Source organism: Semicossyphus pulcher, unplaced genomic scaffold (genome assembly GCF_022749685.1).
Source record: "Semicossyphus pulcher isolate SPU_LCO1_2020_fin unplaced genomic scaffold, fSemPul1.0.p SCAF_17, whole genome shotgun sequence".
Lineage (NCBI taxonomy): Eukaryota > Metazoa > Chordata > Actinopteri > Labriformes > Labridae > Semicossyphus > Semicossyphus pulcher.
Genome location: NW_027211681.1, coordinates 27,450,243 through 27,465,742, shown reverse-complemented (window position 1 = coordinate 27,465,742; position 15,500 = coordinate 27,450,243). Strand labels below are relative to the sequence as shown.

The 15,500-nt window shown below is 40.3% G+C and overlaps 1 protein-coding gene across 1 annotated transcript; it reads right to left on the bottom strand.

Annotated features, from left to right (window-relative positions):
* Positions 1–773: 773 nt before the first annotated feature.
* On the bottom strand, positions 774–14,250 carry capn9 (calpain 9). Its single transcript, XM_069665257.1, has 20 exons — positions 13,984–14,250; positions 12,919–12,988; positions 12,706–12,824; positions 11,353–11,486; positions 10,092–10,260; positions 9,899–9,982; positions 9,722–9,807; positions 8,150–8,227; positions 7,804–7,964; positions 7,468–7,628; positions 6,719–6,927; positions 6,529–6,565; positions 6,354–6,434; positions 5,187–5,244; positions 3,770–3,834; positions 3,541–3,609; positions 2,765–2,843; positions 2,345–2,461; positions 2,180–2,238; positions 774–1,968 (listed from the first exon to the last, which is right to left on the bottom strand). The coding sequence occupies exons 1-20, from the start codon at positions 14,188–14,190 to the stop codon at positions 1,942–1,944; spliced, it is 2,070 nt and encodes a 689-aa protein (XP_069521358.1). The 5' UTR covers positions 14,191–14,250; the 3' UTR covers positions 774–1,941.
* Between the last annotated feature and the right edge of the window lie 1,250 nt (positions 14,251–15,500).

Below are 15,500 nucleotides of genomic sequence, written 5' to 3'. Positions count from 1 at the left end.
TTTTGTTTTTGTACATTTGTTTATTTACTCGATCAAACCATTTATACCATAAAATTAAAGGAGCTAAAAAATTACACCTAATAGGACTTTTTCAGAATCCGAATCAGATCAGTTTTCTTTTTCTATTTGTGTGTGGGGGGTTTTTATGATATAAGTTTGTTATGAATCAATGCAGTAATCAAATTAAATTGCACACTGTAAAGGTATGTTAGCAGTATTGATTGTTTACAGGGTCTCTAAGCAGAAAGAGCACAGGTAATCAGTGATGTCTGACTTTTCTGTGGGACCATAGGTAATGTTAATAGTAACACCTCTTGGTAGTGAATAAGTTGTCTACAATAAGAACAGGATTTTCCGCCCACTCACACTCTGGTGTTTTTCCATATCTCACTTCAGACACCTGTGATTGTGAAATGTCTCAGATCCAGTTCTTCCAGTTCAATCAACATTTTTTCTTGTTCAAAGAAATACCAACACCTCGTGTATTAACCTATAACCTACAATCAACAGCCTACACAGCTTTTACTCTGATGCACTTGTACAAAGAACATTTTAATACAGACTTATTGTCGGACCTGAGGGGGACAAAACACAAGCAAATATTCTCTTTGAGGTCTTTTATTTGCAGAAAATGATGGCTGGTTTTTCAGACCTCGAGTAATGCAAAGAAAACAAGTCCATGTTCATGTTCAACAACAGAATACAAATGTTTTAACTCAGGAAGAGTTCACAGATCAATATCTGGTGGAATAACCTGGTTTTTAATCACAGCCTCTCTGCATGCTCTCCACCAGTCTGTCACAGCGCTGCTGCGTGACGTTTGGCCGCTCTTGCAGCAGCTCGTCTTTGTTTGATGGCTTGTGAACAATCCATCATCCTCTTGATCACATTCAGGAGGTTTTAATGGGGCTCGCATGTTCACATGGGCGGCCACGACATGTGGAGAGAGATGCTGATTTAAGCAACAGTTGGAGTGGTCTCTTAATGTTTTTTTTGGAGCTGTAAGTTATTTTGGGAGGTGCACTTTGGTGCAGTGGTTAGTGCAGCTAGAAGGTTCCTGGTTCAAATCCCGGTTCAGACGTAGTGGGCCTTTCTGAGTGTAGTTTGCATGTTCTCCCCCGTGCATGCGTGGGTTCCCTCAGGGTACTCCGGCTTTCTCCCACAGTCCAAAGACATGCTCGTTAGGTTCATTGGTGACTCTTAATTGGCCGTAGGTGTTAATGTGAGCGTGAAAGGTTGTCTGTCTCTGTGTGTCAGACCTGTGATTGACAGGTGACCCCGCCTCCAGCCCAATGACAGCTGGGATAGACTCCAGCCTCGTGACCCTGAACAGGATAAGCGGTATAGACGATGGATGGTTTCTAACTACATTTTGCTGCTTAAACTTGAGTCACATTTGACTTCTGCTTGTTACTGAGTATTTCTGAAATGGCACTTTAACTTCAGAAAAAGACCCGAGTACTTCCCCCAACACTGCCAGACAAAAATACACAAATACAAAAAGAATTTAACAAACTTTTTGAAATCTTTGAAACAAACACAGAGGTTGACTGCACATCCTGAAAGGTTTAATGTAATCGCTGTGGAAATGTCTCATCTTGTTTGTTTAGTCCAGAATTTTCTTTGAATATAAAACTTTAACTCATCTGTCCTACACGGTAATCATCACAACAAAGCCAGAAGTTTTATTCAAAATTTATTTTCATTCATGCAGAAAGCAGAGAAAATTAAAAAATCTTAAGACTTAAAATAAGCTTAAGTCCGCAAATTTAAAAAAGTGATCCCATCGTTCCAACACGCGAGCACAGAAAATCTCTCACGTTAATTTGTTTTAACAAATGATAGATGTTGAGAATCTGAAGCACGAAAACAAAAATCCATAAATGCACCATTACTGCCTGCTCTCGTTTTGTTCTTCTGGTGGCGTGTGTTTGCTTCTCCTCAGACGTTCATCGACAACATCAGGAACTGTGAGGAAATACAGGAAACACTTCCAGTTACTCAAAATAAACTTTAAGCACCAGAACATCACGAGCTACATGAAAGCTAAATACAGCTCCTGAATACAAAGACACTCCTGAATAAATCCCACCCGTCTGGTATGTCAGGTGCAGTAAAACAAACACCTGAGGTGTTGGCAGAGATTAAAGGATGTGGTGTTACATGGATGTGGTTTTACCTGCATCATGTTCATGTTCACACGGCCCCTCTTGGGATTATCCATCGCCTGGAAAACTCCTGGTTTAAAGAAAGTTTAAGTCAGCACAAAATTACTTTACTCTCTATTTCATGTATACACATTAATGTAGTTATTGTTCTCCTAACGTTGTCTTGTTTTACGTACTGAACATGTTCTCCAGACGGACGATGCAGGTGAGGTAATCGTCAAAGTCGATGTCGTAGTTGTCGTCAGCAAACCTCAGGCCGACCAGCTGCAGGAGCTTGTTGTTCAGCTGCATGCCTTCATGGGAACAAACAGCACTGTTAGCCTTTAGATCATAGAATCATTCCTGACTCATGATATTGTTATTGTTTCTGTAGTGCTGCTGATACCTCTCTACCTTTATCACATTTAAATTAAATGAATGTAGAAATTATATCTCCACATCTGAATGAAATATGCCCTGTGCAGGAATGCCCTAAACATAAAAATGTCAGCCATGAAACATTAAATGACAACTATAATCATTTATAATTTGAATGATAATATACAGTGTGTTAATATCTGTGCACAAAGTTTAAGCAGCCGTCAGTCGTTTCTCACCTGCAGCTTTGAGAGCGATACGAAGCTCGTAGGACGACATCCTCCCGGAGCGGTCGGTGTCAAAGGACAGGAAGAGCATCTGCAACGACACAGGTTCACATTTAACAACCGGAACAACTAACTAACCAACTAACTAACCAAAACTATCAGCACAGATTCATGATTTACAGCAGTAGATATAGTATACACACTCATGTAGTGCGCTGAGGTTCATAACTCGACAGGTTAAAATTAATAAAACAAAACCTAAACAACAAATAAATTCAGATTGTCTCAGTCAGCAGCGTTTAAAGTAAAACATAGAAAATATATACTCAGCATTTATACGTCAATAATCTAAATACATTGATATAATAAATCTTAAGTGGGCCTTCTTGCATAATAAGTATGCAACGTTAGCTGCTGTTAGCTAACAAGCTAAGCTTTAGAAATGTTAGTTTACCATTTTGAAACAAAATCTGTGTCGGATTATTTTGACTCCAGTTTAAAGATTTTTAAATCTCAAACTGCAAGAAGCTGTTAAAACAAATTGTTTTGTAGTTGTTGTTGTTGTTGTTGTTGTTGTTGTTGTTTAAAGATTGTTTGTCCCCTTTGTCTCGCATCCGGTCATGTGGTTTGGGTTCTTTTGTTGCCTGTTGAGTTTCCTGATTGGCTTTGCTTGGTTGTCATATCACTTACTTGTTTTTAAAGGTGCTATGTAAATAAAGATATTATTATTGTTATTGTTATTTCATCCACCGCTGATTTAAAGTTTTACCGCATGAATCAACACGTACAATCCACTTCTTCATCTTTTCCCAGAAGACCTTAAACTCCTGGAACTCCAGCATCCCTGTGTTGTCCACCTGGTTCTGTGTCAAGGAAAAAACTCCGCTGCCCAATCTCCAAACGAAATCTAAGATCTTATTTTACAGGATTAACCAAGGCAGCAGAAATTATACTGCATATATACTGTACGTGCTAGCAACAAAGTCAAGACTAGAATGGAGTGATGTGGAAGGATACGTCCATCAGGTTGATGATACTGTGGCAGGTGCTCAGACTCAGGCCATCAAATTTGATCTCTTTTCCTGGAGACAAAATGGATCAAAGTGGAAAATTATTCATCAAAATATCTCTTAATAATGCACGAAAACATATGTGTGCAGTTTTTTATGTTGCATCAGTAAAATAAGAAAACAGGAGGATGTTTAAAAACTTAAATTGCACATCAGTATTTTGGCTGCACATAAAGTTTAATACATTAGCACGTAGAAACATAAACTCAGAACTACAAGCTTCTGTGCTGATATTAGTTAACAAACACGTATAATGTTTGTTCAATTGTTTTAATCATCTGATAACTCTTCAGATTATTCAGGGGACTATTTGAAGGGTTGCAACCGACATGTTGGGAAGCTCTGCTTTACAGTAGAAAACAGGCAGAGGGCGCTGTTCTTCCAGAGTAAACAGATTTAAGCGTACAGAACCTGTGAACAGTTTAAGGGCACCTTCTTTGGTGTTTGCATGTAAAGGAATACTAAAATAAATCAGAATGATACCACTATCATATCTGTTGAGTTAATGTTGGGCTCAAGTCAGCCAGTTAGCTTAGTAGGCTATATAGCATAAATACTGGAATCAGGATTAACAGCTTGCCTGGCTCTGCGTAAAGATGTTCACATCTAACCTCGTTAAATCTTGTTTACTTATTTAATTAGGGGGTTAATGGGGGTTATGAGCTTTAATAATTCTTGGCTCTGAGTGCTGACCTCCTGGAGTCCCTGCTGTTAATCTAACAAGGGCTCAGAGCCACGAAAGGTAGGCAGATTGTGTTACCTTCAAACAGAGGCGGGCCAGCTGTTACAGATTGTGCTAAGCTAACTGGCTGCTGGTGAATAAGCAAATGTTCCAAAATGTGGAACTTTTTCTATAAAGATTAAATATAACAGATCAACATGTTTACAGTTCAGTCTCATTAGCAGTGTTCTGTAGTATATCTCAGGTCAGGAATAACTTGATTTAATTGATTTTACATTATACAGCAAAGAAAGTTCTGTGGATTAACCGACTTGTGACGCCTGCGGAATAAAGTTGTTTGTGTTTTCTCAACTCTACAACGGACGTCGAGTGAATTTGTAAGACTACGGCAGTTGGACACGTGTAAGCTGAGGCTACCAGCTAGGTTGCATTTTCTGCGGTAACATAGACTTTTATGTAATCAGCGTACCTATGATTACAGATGACATAATGATAACTTGATGGGTAACAATATAAACAAACCGAAGAGGACCACAAATGGAGCCCTGTGGGGCTCCATACAGTCCAACGGATTTAGCAGTTAGCATCACAAAGGGATGGCATATTAAGATCAAACTACAAAGAGAAAAATGTAAACTTCAGTGAATGATTTAATTATATTATAATCTTTGCATCCACTTACTTCTGCTGAGAACGCCGTTCAACATCTGCTGGAGCTCTCTGACGGAGATCGCTTGGTCCTGTAGTCGAGACAGAAATAAAGAGGAACTTAAATAAACCTACTAACTCAAAAAACAATCATTAATACAACAACAGCTGAACGTAACTTAAGATTTCAGATTTAAATCTGAGCTTTTTACAAAAGTATCACCAACTCTGGTTTGAATGTCTGGTTGAACTCATTTAATTAGACAAACAGCTGCACCATGAGCCAAATTCTTCTGTCAGCATGCTAACATGCACACAAAGACAGTGTAAACAGTGCTGGTGTTTAGCTAGTTGAATGTTCATCAAGCCCACAATGCTAGCTTAGCGAGCTACCAATCTAATATTTACTCACTGGCATTTAACAACCAGTGTAGCAAAGTCTGATGTAAGTATCCAGTTGTTTGATTAGTGGGCAAGTTAAAAACATCCGGCAGACGTCATTAGGAGACGATGAACGTCTGCACTATCCACCCAATACTTCAGATACTTCAGTCTTAACTAGTCGGTAGATAAACCACTGTAACCATTAACAGAAATTAAAGCATGCTTCTAAACAGATACACGGTTTTAAAATGTTGAATTCAAGCTAAATTTAAATGGTGCTTATCATTAGCTTTTATAGTTTTTCCAGCAGCTGTTCGCGCATAAATATTCATCTAAATATAGCTTGTTTCCTGTTTAAGCTGTTGTAAACGTTGTGGAGCTGAAGTGGCATGAACAAATGAGAAGATTGAAACTGAAAATAAAACCCACCCTCTGTATTTAAAAAAAAATTAATTGAATGCAAATAACCACGTTATATTTAAAACAAAAAACAAAGAGAAAGAGTTCACTGGACACACCAAGTTTCTGCTGGAAAAGTTTCTAGAATTTTTGCAAGATGCTGTTTTGAAAAGAAAAATCCCAGGTCTTAAAAGTTGACTAAACTTAGCAAGAAAGTCGCTCTTTCAGCCGGGAACATCCTTGTTGCTAGTGTGGCTAGAACGGGTTTCCACGCTCACTTTCATTAAGAAGGTAAAACTCCAGTGACCCCTCAGGCCCAGGTAAAACATTAGACCTGTAATTTTCACTTGTGTTACATGCTCTCAAACGCTGTCGTTCTGCAGACAGATCTGATAAAGATGAAGCTGCTGTTTCTTACGTCTCCAGCCAGCTGGTCAAACAGCCTCCTCAGGCCTTTCTCCTCGTCTGTCTCGTCCTCTGGAGCGCTCGGCATGGGCGGCTGGTGGAAGCAAAGCAGCATCAGTACAAGCAGACGGGAGGGATTGATTTACTGAATAGATGGCTGACTATCTATGTCTGGGAGAGCTACTTACATCTGGCAGGTCAGCATCAACGTTGCTCCCCATCTCCCTGTTGAACAGAAGAAAGAAGAAATAAAATAAAATGGAGAGAACTAGGTTTCAACTTTCTCCCTAAAACTCAGGTGTAGGGTCTGAGTGTCTTACATTTTTTGCTCTGTAGGGGTGTTTTTTTTTTCTGCTATAAACATAACTTGACACTTACAAAGCTCCGGCTTTCTTCTCAGAGAAGATCCTGATGAGGAAGTCGGCCTCGTGGTGGGGCTGGAAGGTGGTGGGGACGAGCAGGTATTTCCCAGGAGGCAGTGTGAAGCGCTCTGAGATCTCCCGCATGTTGATGTAGGTCCTGCTGCGAGCCTTTGATGCGTGGTAGCGGAAGAAATCTTTCCCCAGGTGGGACTCGTCATCAGGAGCCTAAATAGACAAGACGTTATTTTATTTATCATTCTGACTGTACAAAATACGCTAGGTAACTGTGAGTGGACATATCAAAGTGATAATCTGGTGAAAGCCTTTGCATTTGCAGTATATAGTATTATTACAGCCAGCAGTGGTTGGTCTGCCAGAGAGGGTAGGCGGAGCTAAGCGGCTGCTTCTCCGCTCTCTGCACGTGTTGCGAGTAAACAGTAATCGACTATGGCTGAACAAACAAAGAAAAGATGGATGACTACAGATACAACTTCAACAAGAAGTGAAAATCCAAAGAAGAAGAAACAAACTCGACGCTCAGATGAAGCAAACAGTCTGAAAAGGAAAGCGACCGTCAGCCAGGAAAATCAAGAGATACAACCGGAGCCGACCGTGGACGTCACACATGCAGCACTGTCTGGATATCTGGGACGTGTGCTGCCGCAATCACAGTTTATCGCCACAGGTGCCGCCAAAGAGAACGAAAATGAGATCTTGGAGATTACAACTTTAAAGTAACAACTTTGAACTTTGTTCCTTTCTGACCTCATACACTGCAAAGCCGATGGTCTCCAGGTCCATGCCTTCCTTCCTCAGCCTCCTCCTGTTCTTCTGCATCAGAGCGATGACCACGCTGCAGACGTCGTCGTCGTCGTCATCGGCGTCCTCCAGCTGCAGCATGAACTGCGGGTTGGTCCAAAACGTGTCTGCAGATTAAAGATGTAGAGCATCAGAGGGCAGTAAAGCACTCACTAAAATACATCCTTAAAAGTAAGAAATCAAAAAGAAAGATAAAGAAATTCTCTGTTTTTTATTGTGTGAAATCTGTAAATATATCCTGAAACCGTTATTAAGAATCATTCTCAGATCTGACGGTCTTACCGATGAAGTTCCTGCAGCCTCCAGCCGTGGAGCCACGGATCCAGTTGCCCTCAAACATGTTGACCTCCCAGTGGCGTTTTGTGCTGTCGGTCAGGGCGTCAGGGGTCATGTTGCAGATCTCCACCTTGTCGTAGTTCTGCTTAAAGTCATCAAACTCCATCCTAGAATCACACACACACACAACCCCTCATCACCATCATCTTCAAGTACGAGGTGGGCTCGTATTTCTAGGTTCACACTTTCATTTATTAATTCACCCCTTTAGCATTTATTTCTCTTTTTGTTTTTATGTACGTATGTGTAGGTATCGTCAGTTTCAGTGTAGAGTCGTCTTATTTGGACTCACCAGAATTCACCGTCATCTGTTGAATTCTGCAGGATGCGAGTTTTTTCTGCCTGGTCAATGTAACCCCACTCTCTGGACCTGAAACAAAGAGGAGACAAAACAATGTGTTACAACCTCAGAGAATCAAGTATAGGATTTAAACCATGGATTGTATAAAAACATGGCCGACGTGACAGCTCTCTTAAAGTGGAGCCAAACCCTCTCTATCGCGCCCTGCTGACTGGCTGCAGTATAGCTCATAAAGCCCGCCTCCTCCATGTTAACAGATGGGACATGAGTCAAACTATAAAATCAAAATTCACGTCAAATACATTTTTCTCAAACATGGTTTCTGTCATTATAGTTAGTTCTTATCATGCTGATTTATGTGCAAGTGTTCATTTTTCTCACATGTTTACTTTTAATTAGTTATTTGATGCTGTAAAAAGGGGGCGTGGCCTCATGATTGACAGCTCTGTGGACAAATGGGGCTCCTGCAGCGTTCTGTTCCCGAGTAGCAGAGTAGAGGAGGAACGGCAAGAGGAGACGTAACTAACACTAACACTACAGTCATTGAACTTTCCATCAGCGTGAATATCTGCTTCAGACCGACACAAGAAGCTGTTCTTTGTCGGTATTTTTTTTGCAAGTTAAACGTGTGTTTTGGTTAGTGGAAGGGGCGGGACATCGGCTCCACTCGTCAATCTCTACTGCACGGCTCTGGCTCCAAAAGACGTCACCAGCGCAACATGGCAGCGCCCGCCTCGGGAATATTTTAAAGGCTTCATTCTGTTTCTAAGCAAATGTACTTGTAATGTTTCTTTGGCTGTGTACTAAATAAAAATATATAAATAAATAAGATTTGCTAACGTTGGTGGGGTTTTTGTTTGTTCATTTGATTACTAATCTCAATAAAAACTTCTTTTGTTTTCTAGATCAAAGCTCCTGGGAGGAACTTTTGGTCTGTGTTGATTTTGGCGCCCCCTGTGGACAAAGCCGCACCTCTGATCTCTTTGCTGATTTTGTCCTGTAATTGCTTGAGTGGTGTTTTTTAACAATAAATCTCGTCCTGCTTCTTTAAAGGTCATATGAATCACTCACTTTAAATCTTTGCCCTGTAAAATGTAAACAAAGGCAGCGTGCAGCTAATCGCTTCGTCTGACACCTCCCCCCCGCCAGCAGTTTCAGACATTAAAATAACTCTATAGAAATAATCAGTCTTGTCTCTGATGGTCTGGTTTGCTTTTGTAGGTCATAAAGAGTCATCAGAACTAATTTCAGACTGTTTCATAACCAGCAAAAACTCCTCACAGTAGCTTTCAATGAAATTATTGATTGAAGGGATAATTTACGACCAAAACAACTACAGAGACGTAAAACAGCAACAAAAATCAGCAAAATGACTACAGAGAAACATAACATGTCCAAAAGGAGGTGCAAAACATCAACAGAATTTCACTACACGACTGCAGGGATGCAGCAACAACCATTTTATGTTTTATTTCTCTATTTCAGTCTGGTGCCGTTAGCTTATTGTCTCGTAAGCAATACAATGATGCATGTAAGTGAAGATAAAGTGTCCTTTATACTTACTTGTCACTCCAGGGCCCGTTCCACTCGACCTGACCCCAGGGGTTTCTGACCCGGATCAGCTGGACCTTCCTACCTCTGTGATTAACCTGAAATCAGACACAAAGTGAATGTTTATTGTAACACTAGGATTTTGTCCATGCCTTTGCTGTTGTCCTGCCTCCAGGATGTGAGTCTTACCTCCTCCAGGCCTGTGATGGAGTACGCATGTCCCTTCACCAGGCCGGTGGATGTCTTGGCCTCGGACTCTGCAGAGCTGCTGATCTGGAGGAAACAACGACACCCACAGAAGTTTAAAGAAGAGCGCAATCTTCCTCGCCTGGATTTAACAATGATTAAATCAGAGCATTTTCTTTGAGGTTTAGGTCTTTACATCAATAGAGCAGCCCATCATGGATCCTCTGTCCAGGGCCTTCTTCATGATCGCAAACAGATCTTCTGGAGCTTTCTTGGTTTCGTACACTTCGCCCACACCGCCGGTGAAATCCTCCATGGCCTCCATTGTGCTGCCGCCCTTCAGGGACTCGTAGCTGCCGTGCAGTCTGAAATAAGTTCAAAGTTTAAAGAAGACTGTCTAGCCCTGGTTATTGATGTTCCACAGGGGATAAATCCTGGTCATAAGGTGACTGCCTGACCTTTTCTCTAGCACCACCATCAACTCACAACATCAGCTTTTACACATGAACTAGAGTGACTCCACAGCCATGCTAGCAGCTCTTTGAGGGTGTATCTTTGCTCCTAGGGTTCCCCAGCTCGATATTCACATAATATGAGACATTAAAACGGTGTTCAAAGGGGTTTTATCTTCACAGGAATGTTTTTCCTTCAGTTCAAACATTCATCGTATATTTCCCAGGGTCGATATGTTTACATTTAGCCACCTACAGCGAGCTGATGTTACACACCTCGAAAGCTAGGCCCTTACATTAGCGGGACAAACTGTTTTCTTGAATTTAGACTTTGAGGTCTCCAATGTGGCTTGAGCTATTTTTTTTTTGTGCAATTGTAATTTAAAGACAGTCCTTACCTGGGAACATAAGACCTTGGTAACATTTGTGTGCTTTGAGTTAAAGGCCAGCATGCAAACTTGTGCACAAGGATAATGCTAACAAAACTGATGCTTAGCACGTATAGGCTAGTGTAAACCATATTCGCCTTTTTACTTTAGTGTAAGCATGTAAATCCAGCCAATTAACATGAAACATAATACATGGCGGAGGCTGATAGTTTAGCAATTTTAGGTCATAAACTAAAGTATCAAACAAACTACATTTTCTGCTGGTGATGATGCTAAATTAAAGTCTAAGTGATCATCTATCACAAAAAAAGTAATTGAGACTTTTCACTCAAAACCAGAAATGTAAACCTAACGGTGTCCTAAAGTGGTGGACAGATAAACCAACCAACAAACAGTTTGCACACTCCTTGCAACGTTTTCTTTTCCGTACGGACCGCCTCTTGGAGAACCATGGCACACTGACATGACATTTCGGAGAACATTTGTGCTCCCCAGAGGATGAACCCAAATTATTTTAATGGTCCTTTCATTGAGCTTCACATAATTACACAATAGTTAATACAGTAGATTCTGATTCTGATAACTCAGTAGGTTTCAAATGAAGAAAGGAAGTTACTTGGCGTAGGCTTTCTCCAGCAGGGCGCTCCAGAACTCGTCATTGGAGGCGGAGTGAAGCAGGATGAGTTTATTTCTCACCGACGGCAGCCGGTCGTCCACCACGATGTCCAGCCATTTGTTGTGCTGCCAGAACTAAGAGAGGTACACAATATTGTCATTTAAATTTCTTGTGTTAGCATACATTTAGCGTATGTTAGCTTACAGTTAGTGTATAGTTATTTTACAGTTAGCGCACAATTATTGTATAGTAAGATTACTGGGCGTGTTAAATTACTATACAGTTAGTCTAAAGTAAGTGTATTGTTAGAATTAAGTTAGTGTACAGTTAGCATACAGTTAGCTTACAGTAAGTGTACAGTTATTGTACACTGAGGATATGGTACAGTAGTGTTAAGATAGCACACAGTTAGCTTACAGTAAGTGTGAAGTTAGCATAAAGTTAGTGTACAGTTATCTTACAGCTAATGTGCAGTTATTGTACAGTAAGAATACAGTACAGTAGTGTTAAGTTAGCATACAGTGAAGTTAGCATAAAGTTAATGTACAGTTAGCTTACAGTTAGCTTTCAGTAAGTTAGCATAAAGTTAGTGTACAGTAAGAATACAGTACAGTGGTGTTACATTAGCATACAGTTAGTCTACAGTAAGAATATAGTTGGCTTAAAGTTAATAAACAGTTAGCGTACAATAAGCTACAGTAGTGAATAGTTAGCATACAGCACTGTAAGTGAAGCACTGAACATTTTTTAATGATTAATTTATAAACTCAAAATGAGTTTAGCAAAACGTTCATTAATTCTGATCGGAGTATTAATGCTACACTGTAAAAATACATTTATAAATATGCAGTATATGAAAAGTTGATATTCATAATGCAGTAAAATCGTCACTGTCTGAGTTATACTGTCATAAGTTATGTTTTTGGAATATTGCATTAATGTTTATGTCGTATTTTTACTGCTGTAGCGTTTTAAGGCGGTGCTTATTTTAAGTATCATTTGTAGCATCATCGTCTTCTGAAAAACATTTATTTTGAAAAAGTCTCCTTTGCTGGAAAAACAGTCCTATTATCACTTTTATGATGGATGAAATGAAGAAGAGTTAATTACTTTATTATCATTAAATGTATCTATGACAACAATGCATTGATAACATCCTACAGTAACAGTAGTGTGTGGTTTGTTTTGGTTTTTCTAGGTACAGCTCCACTTCCTCCTTCCTGACACAGACTTAAAAGCCTGAAAGGGACCCCCAGATGTACATGAGACTTAGCTAAGGGGACACGTGTCAGCCAGTAAACCATCTCTGCTCAGGTGCATCATCAGAATGCAGCCAATCAGCTGGCAGTTTACCTGGAAGTGAAAAATGCCCGCATATCTGCGATCGAAGTCCTGGTCATGGGGGACGACTCGGGCCAGGGTCTCTTTTTTGAGTGTCAGGGATGCAATAGCTGCCAGGAGCCAGCAGTCCCCTGTGGTGACAAACAGGTGCATCATGGGTCAATGAGTAAAATGTTTGCATATTTAAGTTAAAAAAAGGTTCATGCAGATAACTTGAGTACAGACCGAGCTGTCCTTGGCAGATGTCTGTCCTGTCTGCGCTGCCGACGATGAACTTTGGGTTTTCGCAGATCTCCTGGAAAACAGGAAAAAAAACAGGTTGGGTTATTTAATTAAAACAAGAAAAATGACAGTTGAGAGGTGACACAGGTGCCTTTTAAAGGTGTGTTCACATTCCAGGCATGTTAATCAGCCTGAAATCCCAGTCACTGGAACACACACAACAAAAAGACTCCACACGCCAAATGCAGGCAGCTGAAGCATTTACTCTGAAGGAACGCCCAAGAGAGATATGTCATTGTAACAAACACGAGTGGTGAGTTTCTCCACAGTTTAGGTCAGTGATGAAGTCGAGTTAACAGGTAGAGATGCTGGAGGGGAAAAAAACACATCATATTTTAAGGTTAAAGAGTCTTTACAGAAACATTTCAGGAAAAAAAAACAGAAAACTTCTACGAATCTGAAGCTAATCACCTAAACCAATGAGATCAACCCTCTGATCAGCTGCAGACTGTCCCAGAACACTTCAGCAGCAGATAACACCGAGGCGTGTGGGGATAAAGTCTGCCGACGGAGCTCAGAGCGAAGACACTGCCCCTGCACTTCACTCTATTTACACTGCAGAACTGGTTTAGCAGCTACGGCTGGATAAACACTTAATTGCTTATTTTGTATTAAAAGCAATAAAACCAAAAAAATGTAAGTCAGTAACAGTAATTACTGATTCCCATTAAGTCAACTGCCATAGAGAGCTTTGGTGCAGAAGTGTCTTGTTTTTTGTTGATTCAAAACCAGACTTTCGTGCCTGTTTAAGGACTTAATGTGGATATTTTTCTTATTGAATCGACTACAATATAAAAGAAAGTGTTGACCTATCATAAAAGAGTCTGTAGGATTGACAGAGTAACAGCGCACCAAGAAAACCACAACATTTCATTCAGTGAACAGATTTCAAGCCCACTTAGGATGCTGTTCGAGACAGCACAGCTCTCCCACTTGTCTAGATGCTGCATTGATCAGAGCATCTTCCAACTTTAAATATTAAATATATTATACTGTTCCATGACATACCTTGGGCCTCTTCCATTCTATGTTAACAGGAACACTCTGGCTGTAGAAGAGAGAGGAGTCGACAGCAGGGAAGTCTGGATCCTCAAACAGGACTCCGTTCTGCAGACACTCATGCCTCAGCTGCTCAAACGATTTCCCATCCGACTGCGTGTCCTCGGCCTTTTGCGAGCCGGAGCCCCTGCCGGACAGAGTGGACTGGAGAGGCATCTTCTTCACCGAGGAGCCAGAAGACGTAAGGTGGTGTGTGATGGAACGAGTCGCCTGCTGTGTGTCTGGGGCAGGGACAAGCCTGTCAGGCCGGGTAGGGCTGGTACACACCCTCCAGACAGAAACTGGTTTGTCCTCCTGCGGCTGGTGAACCTCGCCCCTGCTGACTCTCTCAGTTATCTCTCTGTTCGGGTTTGGCCTGCAAGAAACTGAAAGAATTCATTCCTGATGATTTGACAACACATAAACTAACACCAAGATCAGGTGTTATCTTCATATCAGCCCCAGAACAACTAACAGGAACCTTTTGGTTCAAGGATCCCAAAAGTCTTTTCAAGTGATTGTACTTCTACTTGAATATTCCCATTTTATCCAACATTATACTTCTACTTCCCTACATCTCAGAAATACAATACGATATGATGCGATACGATACCTAAGGGATAATGTACAGTGGACAGGTTGTTATAGTGTTATGGAACCACAATGGGGAGATGCAGCCTGTTTGTTAAATCTCAGAGATACAAATACATTACGATACGATACGATACATAACGATATGTAACGATACGATATGATACGATACATTATGATACGATACGTAACGATATGTAACGATACGATATGATACGATACATTATGATACGATACGTAACGATATGTAACGATACGATATGATACGATACATTATGATACGATACGTAACGATATGTAACGATACGATATGATACGATACATTATGATACGATACGTTAAAATATGATACGTTACGATGCAATCTGTTACGATACGATACAATACTTTATGATACTTTATGATACTTTATGATACGATACGATATGATACGATACGATACAACCTAAGGGATAATGTACAGTGAACCGGTTGTTATAGCATTATGGAACCACAATGGGGAGATGCAGCTGTCTGTAATATCTCAGAGATACGATATGATATGCTACGATACATTACGATACGTCCTGGACCCGAGGCAAATACTGACCCATTGAATCAACTGCATTTGTCAGAGATAAACTGATAAACTTCAGGATTAAGGGTCTGTTCGGATTGAGAGGATTTTTTTAATTCTGCCATTAATAAAACTCACCAAACAAACATTTAAAATCACAACTCACTAGTGTTGCAGCAAGGTATGAAAAGTTACTTTAGCATGTGTTAGCAAAAAATATGTTATTACACTATATTAGTACATAACATTTTGTGAAATTATTACAAAACAATCAGGTTTCAGAGTATGTAACTGATTATTATTATTAGAATTGTGATACTGTATAATGTGATGCTTTTTG

Coding starts and splice junctions, on each gene's coding strand:
- capn9 (XM_069665257.1), bottom strand. CDS start 14,190: ATGCCTCTCCAGTCCACTCTGTCCGGCAGGGGCTCCGGCTCGCAAAAG. Junction 6,566..6,718: donor GAGAAGAAAGCCGGAGCTTT/GTAAGTGTCAAG, acceptor TCTGTTCAACAG/GGAGATGGGGAGCAACGTTG. Junction 3,610..3,769: donor GTATCATCAACCTGATGGAC/GTATCCTTCCAC, acceptor ACACAGAACCAG/GTGGACAACACAGGGATGCT.